The sequence below is a fragment of the Alosa sapidissima genome, chromosome 2, assembly GCF_018492685.1.
Source record: "Alosa sapidissima isolate fAloSap1 chromosome 2, fAloSap1.pri, whole genome shotgun sequence".
Classification (NCBI taxonomy): Eukaryota; Metazoa; Chordata; class Actinopteri; order Clupeiformes; family Clupeidae; genus Alosa; species Alosa sapidissima.
The window spans coordinates 31224343-31234048 of NC_055958.1; the positions used below are offsets into that span (position 1 = coordinate 31224343).

Here is a 9706-nt window from a genome sequence, read left to right on the forward strand (position 1 = left end):
GTCTCTGAGCTCGCCCCTCTGATAGATCAAACGTCGACTTGTTCTAAGAAACAGGATTAGGAGTGCTGACTAAGAAGCCACCACAAAAAACAACACTTTCATTCCCCCACCCTTCTCTCTCTCTCCCTTTTCCCCACCTCCACCCAAAAGAGACTCAGGCCCACAACAGGCCTTTAAGCATTACCTGAAATTCTCTCAAATCTGTCTTGCTTTTACAAGGAGGCCTATGAAAGCCTAGGCAAATCTCAAGTGAGAACGCCCTCCTGATAGGGAGTGTTGAGGTAGGCTAGCTTCCCCCCAGCCCATGATGAAGTTTCTTTAGCAACCAAGTGTAGATGTAGAGTTGAGTACCCTCCACCATCCCACAACCCCTCTCTCTCTCTCTTTATTCCCCAGGCTCGGCCACAGTGGATCGGGAGGGACTGTCGGCCACACTAGTGCGGGACATCCGCAACTACTTCCAGGTCAGCCCGGAGTATTTCTCCATGCTCCTGGTGGGCAAGGACGGCAACGTGAAGTCCTGGTACCCCTCGCCCATGTGGTCCATGGCCATCATTTACGACCTGATCGACTCCATGCAGCTGCGGCGCCAGGAGATGGCCATCCAGCAGTCGCTGGGCATGCGCTGCCCGGAGGACGAGTACGGCGGCTACGGATACCATCACCATGGCTACCACGACGGCTACCAGGAAGGTTATCATCAAGGATATGGCTATTAAAGGGGGGAGAGGGAGAGCTGTGAATGCTCTCCATGTTGTGTATGTAGCCTGCGGACAGGGCTGTGGTGCTACTTTGATGCTCGCCACTGTCACGTCACATTACTTCCTGTTTCTGCATTTTTAAATCCTGTCACAGCTGACTTGCGTTGGAACACCGCTTCATTCTCTCATACAGTTGTGTTCTTATTCTATCAACCTCCTGCGGACAGGTATGGATGTCTCTTTTTGTAGATAAGAACAAAAAAAATATTAAAAAGTTATGTATGGTTTGTTTTGTTTTGTATTTATTGTTGGTTGTGAATTTGAGATGTGTCTGAAGGTCACAATCAGTTGTCTCTTGAAGAGGGCTCATAAACCTTTGTTTTGTCTATTGTAAAGATTACATAATGTTCTTATTTATATGCAGCTCTGCTATAAGGACAATAAAGTCAATTTATTACCAATCCTATTGTGACTGTTGTTTTTTCTAAGCTGAAGACATTGACACATTTTGTATTGAAAAATTCAGAGGAGGAAAATAATAAAATCTCCACTGAGAAGGACAATTTTATATCGCATTATTTGAGATCCAACATTCATTTCTGACACTCTAGCGCCCTCTGGTGTCTTGTCATTGGCTCTCTTTGCCAATTGATTGTCAGAGAATCTATCCAACATGGGAATGTTTTTATAAATATATAAATATAATAATGATAATAATAATAAAACATATTAATACAATTGAATGGCTAGTGGTTGATCATGTTTGCATTAAGACTTATTCATGAATTAGTAGGATAGAAAACATGACTATATATAAACATACTGTACACTTAATTTCAATATTCATTTATTGTGCTTTTCAGCTATAACCATACAATTGTGGCAATATGTCCTGACATATCACCCCTGGCGATTGTTACATTCAGTAGGTTTAATTTGTGCTTTTTGTAAGGTATCTACACAAAGAAACCATGAAAACGAGTATCAAAAAGAGATCAATAATGCTTACTACGAATGACAGGCTTCAAGAGTTTCACTGATTTAAACAAACAGGCACTGAACAAGGTATTTGTGGTTATGAATAATGGAAATGTTAATAGAGCTTAAAAATATACACACATGGCACCATGGTGCAGTGGTAATTTGTAATGATGTCATATATAAAGTAAGCTATTTGCTCCAAAATTGTTAAGTAAACTGAAGCTTTTTTTCATACAAACATTCAAATAATTTAGCATAATTATAGCATGTTCCACACAACCATTTATGCAGTTTTAAAACAATAATGATAGCATCCCTTTGTCCTATTTCATGAAGCCTTTGGGGGGTCAATGCAGTTCATTGTTCCCTCGCCTCAAACACACCAAATTCAATTATTGCTATTCTACTCACACACCCACACATTAGACTCAGGTTATTCACCACCACCACACACGCACGCACACACACAATTATTCTCTAACCATATAATTTTGTAAACCAAGCATTATGTACAGGCACTTTCCTGAATAATTTACAACACGATAACCACCACTGAGCTTGATTAGCCCAGGAGAAGCTGGTAACAGGGAGGTAGAGGGCTCCCACAGAAAGGTCCATTACATCCCCCACGTCTGTCTGTGTCTGTCAAGAGAGAGACTCAGTCCTCCGTGTTACCATCTTACGTCTGCTAGAGAGACTCTTCTTCCGTGTCACTGTCAGTGTTGGGCTTGGTCAGCCTCTCGAGTTCCTCGCCATCCTGGACCACAAACACACGACACAAGAGAAGAAACCGGGGACACCAGTTTTAGGATCAGGTTGTAGATCAACAATTGTACAGTGACACAGACTAGGGCCGGTTTCCCCATTCAAGGATTAGGCCTAGTCTAAGACTAAGAGAGAATGTCAATGAAAATCCCTTTTTAGCTGAGTGCTAAGCTTTATCCATGTAATAGAAAAACGGCTGATAAGAGTTGAGGGTCATTGGTAGCAAGCATGCTGCAGTGCAGTGATGGGGAAGTGACACGTCTCTGGATGGACGAGCTGTGTTTTTCCCACTCGTGCAGAATTTGAAAAAGTAACCATGGTGCTGTGGAGGAGGATGTGTGAAGGCACATTGTGGGGTGTGGGAGACAGCAGGTGTGCTGGGGAGCCAGGCTCCTGGCTGGGAGTGCTAGGTGATGTGTTGTGGGCCAATGACTGTAGAGTACATGGACACTGTGACGTCATGCACTAACGCTCTGAGCAAATGAAGCCAAAATGAATTGTTTGGCCATTTCCTGTGCAGAATATCTGCTTTTTTTTTAGCCACAGCATATAAAGTGAACAGAAAATCTAATCAAAATTACATTGGCTAAATCTGCGCCATTTTGTTTTTTTAATTCCTTCAGATGGCTTCACTTCTGACTGAGTGACTACACCATACAATGAGTGCCCATTGTTTTTAGTCCAGTCACTGGTGTTATCAGCAGGGACAGCTGACAGTGGGACAGCACTTAGGTCTCCTCTAAAGCTCTTCATACCGGACACATCCTACTGGGCCCAAGCGATGTGGATAATCACAAAGCCAGCCCGGTTTCCTGTCTCTTAATATCACGCTTACTGGTTTAAACCATCTGCGTCCGTGGCAAACTTTCATAACATCATGAGAAGAGGAAGCAGCCTTGGTCATGCACAGAAGAGCTGAGTAGAGCAGGGCGTCATACAAATTCCAAATGTTACTTTAACCCTTAGCAGCACACACAGAGCATGGGCAGGGCCTCATCACTCGAGTTTGGAGTTACGGTTGTGCATGACAATTGCTAAGTTCAGTTTGAATCAACCCAAAAATCAACAGAAATGACCTCGGTGACCTGCGTGACACCCACTCAATTCAGCACTTTTGTGCATGACCTCGGCTTCGACCTTGCTGATTACATCACATTTCAAACATGAGTGGGCCGTCACGCAGTAGAGAAAGGTCACTGTAAAATCTGCAGCATACACGTAGTGTGTGAGCAGGGTCTCATGACTCTTGTGTTTGTTGGGGTTGTAGTTATGCTCGTGCATGGCAACCGTTAAATTAAGTTTAAAGCAAGAAAAATAAAGCAATGACCTTTATCTATTACCTGTGTGAAACCAACTTAATTCAGCACTTTTGTGCATGACCTTGTGATCACATCACATTTGGGCCAACGTGAGAAGCTAAATTCATTCTCCTTCCCCCCTTCCATGCAACCACACATTTACAATCCTGATATTATAAGCCCCTCTGGCCTGGCAATAACGCCATCTAGTAAACATACACAAATGCCACAAGCACAGAGAGACTCTGTCTATGAACAGGAAAACCACATATAAATCACAGTCTCAGTTTCAGAGGGGCTGTCTGGGAGGGTGGGAGTTAAACACATACACACACACACACACACACACACACACACACATAATTAAATGAAGCCTCATTCAACTTGGAACACAAAGTGTACTGTTTTGCTCTCAACACAGTGAGCCACCATTTCAGCATGACAAGTAGAGAGAGAGGAGTTGCCTCAAAACATACTGCTGGGTTAGGAAAGAAAAAGAGTGAAAAAGGAGTGTTTGCCAGGTTTTCATGCGGCTTACAAATTACTTTTTTTCAAACTCCAGCCTCAAGGCCCCAGCATTTCCCTTTCACCCAGGCAGAACAATTAAAAAAGACGAGGAAAAAAAAAAGTCTCCCTCCTACAGTTTCCAGCTAAGTTCCGCTACATAATAGCCATGTATGTATATGTTTGTCTGTCTCCAAGGCTAAACAAGGAGCCTATACAGGGCTCACAGAAGACTACCAGGAGAGTTCAGACCACTCTGTCTCTGGCTGCAACAAGCGTGCATCCATTGGCCATAATGAGATCAGTCAAGGTAACCTGGGGCGAGTGTGAAATTGTGCTTTCACTAAGAGACTCAGGTTTTTTTCCTGTCATCCCCAAAATGAGATTACATTTAGTCAAGAGACCTGGCGTCGCTCACAGAGAGCCCTTGTGCATGTGTGTGTGTGTGTGTGTGTGTGTGTATTAAAAATCAAACCGCCTGCAGCTCTTTCACAACTTCATTCATATCCAGTGAGAGAGGTCATTCTTCTCTTCCCACCATTTCCTTTTAGGTGTTCTTAAAATGTTTGTTTTCGTGTGTGTGTGTGTGTGTGTGTGTGTGTGTGTGTGTGTGTGTGTGTGTGTGAGAGAGAGATTCTCTGGACCCCTTCATCAGCTCTCCACTCATAATTGTCAGTGTGAATGTTCTGTGTGTGTGTGTGTGTCTATATGAGCGAAACCTCAAAAATAAACAATCCCGCTGTGTGTGCGCGCAAGATAAATCCTCGTCCCCTAAACGACCTGTCAAAACACTTCCTCCTGACCTTCTGTCTCTTATTTTTTTTAAAAACAACCACAAAAACAACAACAAAAACACCAACACCAACACCAACACCAACATCACTCCTCATCACTGCTCACCCCTCGCGACCTCTCCAGCACCTCGCCGTTGAGCACGCGCAGTCTCTCGCGCTGCAGGGCGTACTCGGGGTCAGCCGTGCGGCTCGCGTGGTAGATGTAGATGGCCAGCAGCACCACGGGCGCCTGCAGGAAGAAGTCCACTGACGGCCGGAAGTCGAAGAGGAAAAGCGAGAGCGCGGTGACCAGCACCGTGGTGATCTGGCCCGTCAGCACGTGGAACATGTTGTCGCGGAACTTGAGGATGAAGGCCACCGAGAGGCCGAGCGCCGCCGTGACGACCACCAGCGCCGCCGAGAAGGCGTTGTGGCCGTGCAGCAGGCCGCAGTGCAGGATGACCGCGCGGTCCTCGGGCCGGAGGGCCAGCGCCAGGGCGTTGAAGAGCAGGCCGAACACGTACAGCTTGCCGTTCTGGATGAAGATGCTCTCGGTCAGCTGGTCGCCCTCCTTCAGGATCTTCTCGTTGTAGATGTTGGCCATGGACGACACGAAACACTGCACCAACAGGAACACGTATCCCAGGCCAAAGTGACGGAGCCACCGCGCCACCGTTTCGGTCCAGGCCGGGTCATCCGCAACGGTTGCGGCCAGGGTGTGGTTGCGGAGCTCCAGCTGCTGTTGAGTGAAGACCAGGCAGCTGTTGGAGGGGGTGGAGAGGGGGGAGACGTGTAGGCCGGGCACGGCGATGGCACGCTGGTTGTCCCCCGTGCCCATGGTCAGGGCCACGATGGACAGGAAGAGAATGACCAGGGCGGCCCACTGCACCCAGGACAAGCGCCTCCTGCAGGAAGACACGTGCAACAACTTCAGGTAAATTCCAACTCATGCCTGTTTGAAGGGTAAATTATGTGCATAATCTGTCAATTCAATAATCAATCTCCAGAAGTACACTGAAGGGAAAAAGTTTCTAAAGTCCAGTTGAGAGCAGACCCCACATACATTTACCATCATACAATCTACCCCAGACTCTTCTTATCTGATGTCAAAAGCACTTACTTCAGCACAATTCTAAACAGCACAGCTGTAGTCAGGATGACAACATTGGAAAACAACACTGCCATGGCCTAGGGAAGTGAACAAACAGATAAACAATCAATAACCAGTGCTGATATCACCTTCATACCACCTTGGCTTGATATGGTTGGACACAATGTTGATAATAGTCACATTTCAAAAAACCTCTGCGAATGTGAAACAACAGTACCATCTTCATTAGCCATGTCTGCTGGATTTATGACAGCACTACAGTACAGCATTTTTAACTACCACTGGTGTAGCGCTATCAGTGTTAATGGAACCGTACGGGCTGGAGGTAGGTCATCACGTAGAAGATGATCAGGTTGTCCAGGAAATAGAGGAATGCTGGGACAGACCACTTCATGTAGCTGAGGAATGAGGAGCCGGAGGAGCAGCACAGATCTCTGAACGATCTCTCCTCTACAGGAAGACAACAGGGACAAAAACAATGGAGTTGGAGAGTGAGCCCACGCCACAACCACTGCACAACCAACTGGAGGGAAATGGGGTGTTATAGACCAAGTAATATAGACTACATTTGTGTGGCGACCACTATTGGGTAAGACTAAGAAAGAGTAGCAAATAATACAGTCTTAATAATATAGTCGGCCACTGAAATGGAATACATTATGACAACACATTATAACAATATATAACCAAAGTATACTGAAATCAGCTTCACTTAAGCTTAAATCAAAGGAAGTGTGCATATTTGTCACTGGAGTTCTAGAAATAGTCAAGAAAAGGTTACAAAAGTTGTTACGTTTTTATTCCCTTATGCACCTTCAGTATTCTTCAATCCCTAACAGTGTAACTGCACAATTGTGCAATTTCTGTCATCTCTAACAGGCCAATTGTGAAATGTTTCACGCTCCCAGAACCACAGATTGGAAACTTACCTCGAATTATTACCCTCACAGACATGGCTAAGCAGAAGAGAAGTTTGATGGCCTCTGCTAACAGATTTACAGAAGCAGGAAGGAAGTCATACTTGTTCTCTGTGAAGGAAGACAATATAAACAATGTTGACAACAAACTAGAAATAACTTTTCATTTTTCTGTTTCACTGTAGGCTACTTTACAACTTAGAAGATACAGTGCAACCCTAAATATAACGTAGCCTACAAACCGGAAAAAGATGCCCTCTTTAAAAGCGATTAACTCACCTGAATTGGCAGAAAACTTGAGCAGCAGGATGCGACTGGTCCCCAACATGACAAACCCTAAGCCGAGGCCCAGGGTACAGGCAGAGGAGCGGGAACAACGCCATGCCCTCGGACAGCAGCTGCAGCAAGCGGGCGATGAGGAGGAATAGTGGGCCATGGTGAAGAGCCAAGCCTGGTTGTCCCGGTGGGCAGGCTGGATGAAGAATGTCACGACTCACTGGAAAACAGAAACACTGCTTAATTCGTTAAGTAACTTTGTCAACAATGATGGGAAGCTTCTCCTTTAACTACTAGCATGGTCAACATGTGCAGTAACGCAAGTCAAAACAACGTTCACGTAGCCTACCATACAAGTATTGTTAATATTTTTTTCTCGTTTGCCTTAAAGCCGTCTCCGGTCCCGAATTGCATCGTTGAACTACTGTATGCTCTGCTTCAGCTTCCGAATAACCAAAAGAAACGACCCATAGTGACAACTCCTGCTGTTAGGATAAGTCGTGAGCAGACAAAAGCTTTGAGTGGGAAAGGCTACAGTCTCTCTCCTGCATAGCAAACAGATTATTGAGTTAGCAGTAATTCTTGCTAACGTGGAGTGTTTACCAATTACAAACCACAAACAGACAAATTTCTCCGCAGGGTCAGGGAAATGCTGCATCAGTTGACACCATGATCACAGATCGTTACATTCTGACAGAGAGGCTAGATTTAACGTAACGTCAGAAACGCATCTCAAAACACCAATAAGTTAGCGTGTGCAATGTACCTAGGGAAGGAAGAAGCTGATGTTACTCCATTGACACAACAAACAAACAGCTGTCATAGCCTAACAGTGACCATCAGAAGAGGAGGAGGGGGAAATAATAAGAGTTGAACAGTCGAAACAGATAAGACATATCTCAAACAAGGTTCATGTTTTAGAAAGAGAATACAAAGTAACTTTAGTATGTTGCAAGCTAACTATCATCAAGCTAAATACTCCAATTAGCCTAACTGTAAAATTCAGAAAACTGACAGCAGGGTAGGAATGTGTGTCAAGTAGCCTAAATTCTCACTCAGACGAATAATGTATCCGATTAAGGAAAAGTGATTATGTCTGAACATGAATATGTGGCAAATGAAATTATGCACATTACCTGGTCCCCCATGTTTGTTTTATTGTGCTAGATTGGCTTGATTTGGAACCTGCACCTTCCTGGGTAAAAGCTTACCACACATGCGCAGTATGAAATGCAATATCAACGTCATCACTCTAGTGTGTTCAAGAGCGTAGAGATCAAAGTGTGCGTTTGTGTGCGCAGATTTTGCTAAACTTTGACTATATGCGGTTGCGCTAGGTCACTTGTCACTGACATGTCAGAATATTTGAAAATACATTTAAAAAGGAAATAAAAGACAAAAGTTGGCTTTCCTGGTGTATGTAGGCTATTACAAATCAAAAACAGATAAAAACACACATTGCAGTCACTGAGAAAAGTTCTTAGAATTTAAAAAACAAAACAGTAGGCTATTCCAGACGTTTCCTGGAAGGGAAACATGTCCTACAGCTGTTTCCCCACCTCACAGTGGGGCATCTGGGAGACATTCCTCTGAGATTCTCAACTGTGAGCACAGCACACCTTCTGCGGATATTGACTTGTATAAACATCAAATAAGCAAAGAATGCAATATATTTGGCTTTTAATGACATGGCAACATGAAATGCCCCAGATCATAGGCGGTTGTACTGATATCAGGGATAGTCCTAGGCTACTAATATTTCTTTCTGAGCTGTGTTGAGCCTCTCTAGAGGGGTCTCATGTTAAGAGGCAAGAGGATGTTCTGGTAAATCCTGGTTAATCAGTGGTTAGTTTTTTTTTAAAGTGTCATGATGGAATAATTTCCAGTAACTCTTCTCCTCCAGGAAGGGGTGTTTTTCTTGTGTGTATATGGAACTACCCGATTTAGCCTATACAGTGATACATGTGGTGGTTTTATGGTTTTGTAACCCCTCATAGGCCTGCTTAAACTTGTGGGAGTATGTGCTTACATGGAGGAATAAGACTATTAGCAATATGACAAATATAGGCTACCACATACAATTGTGTAAAGTATAGACATTTTTAATTGTATGTTGAAGTGATATAGACTGACATATTGACAGGTAATGTAAACTATTAGACTCTAATTGCTATTAAGACAGAATGATTCAGATGCACTTGCATCATGATTGAGTCCAAGTTAGAATTGTGTTATTGTTCTTAATGGAAATGTGCTTCATAATGTGTGGAAACATGTTATTGTGGAAACATGTTTGTGTGTGTGATGCGTGTGTGTGCGTGTGAGGAGAAAGAGAAACCAATGTGTTTTTGGCGTGAGTAAGCATCAGTGGAAGCTTTCC

The 9706-nt window shown here is 44.1% G+C and overlaps 2 protein-coding genes across 4 annotated transcripts in view; one reads left to right on the forward strand and one right to left on the reverse strand.

The window, feature by feature from the left end:
- Positions 1 to 1162, forward strand: part of ccdc80 (coiled-coil domain containing 80) — a 19151-nt gene extending 17989 nt beyond the window's left edge. The window contains 1 exon segment of the mRNA XM_042066046.1: positions 397 to 1162. Coding sequence (XP_041921980.1) covers positions 397 to 719 — 323 coding nt within the window. The 3' untranslated portion in view covers positions 720 to 1162.
- A 372-nt stretch (positions 1163 to 1534) lies between these two features.
- slc35a5 (solute carrier family 35 member A5) lies at positions 1535 to 8570 on the reverse strand. 3 transcript variants are annotated; one of them, XM_042066025.1, is made up of 7 exons: positions 8463 to 8570; positions 7330 to 7546; positions 7063 to 7161; positions 6450 to 6583; positions 6143 to 6210; positions 5150 to 5927; positions 1535 to 2439 (listed from the first exon to the last, which is right to left on the reverse strand). In XM_042066025.1, the coding sequence occupies exons 2-7, from the start codon at positions 7484 to 7486 to the stop codon at positions 2371 to 2373; spliced, it is 1305 nt and encodes a 434-aa protein (XP_041921959.1). In that variant the 5' UTR covers positions 7487 to 7546; positions 8463 to 8570; the 3' UTR covers positions 1535 to 2370. The 3 variants fall into 3 exon arrangements, with proteins under 3 accessions (XP_041921959.1, XP_041921968.1, XP_041921950.1); XM_042066034.1 differs by lacking the exon at positions 8463 to 8570 and adding an exon at positions 8093 to 8442; XM_042066016.1 differs by lacking the exon at positions 8463 to 8570 and adding an exon at positions 7676 to 7989.
- Between the last annotated feature and the right edge of the window lie 1136 nt (positions 8571 to 9706).

What these genes read in the sequence shown, in the direction of transcription:
- slc35a5 (XM_042066025.1), bottom strand. Translation starts at nt 7,486, where the DNA reads ATGGCCCACTATTCCTCCTCATCGCCCGCTTGCTGCAGCTGCTGTCCG. An exon ending in TGATGACCTACCTCCAGCCC is followed by an intron (nt 6,211 to 6,449) that starts GTACGGTTCCAT and finishes TCACTTCCCTAG; the next exon opens with GCCATGGCAGTGTTGTTTTC. An exon ending in CTGTTTAGAATTGTGCTGAA is followed by an intron (nt 5,928 to 6,142) that starts GTAAGTGCTTTT and finishes GTCTTCCTGCAG; the next exon opens with GAGGCGCTTGTCCTGGGTGC.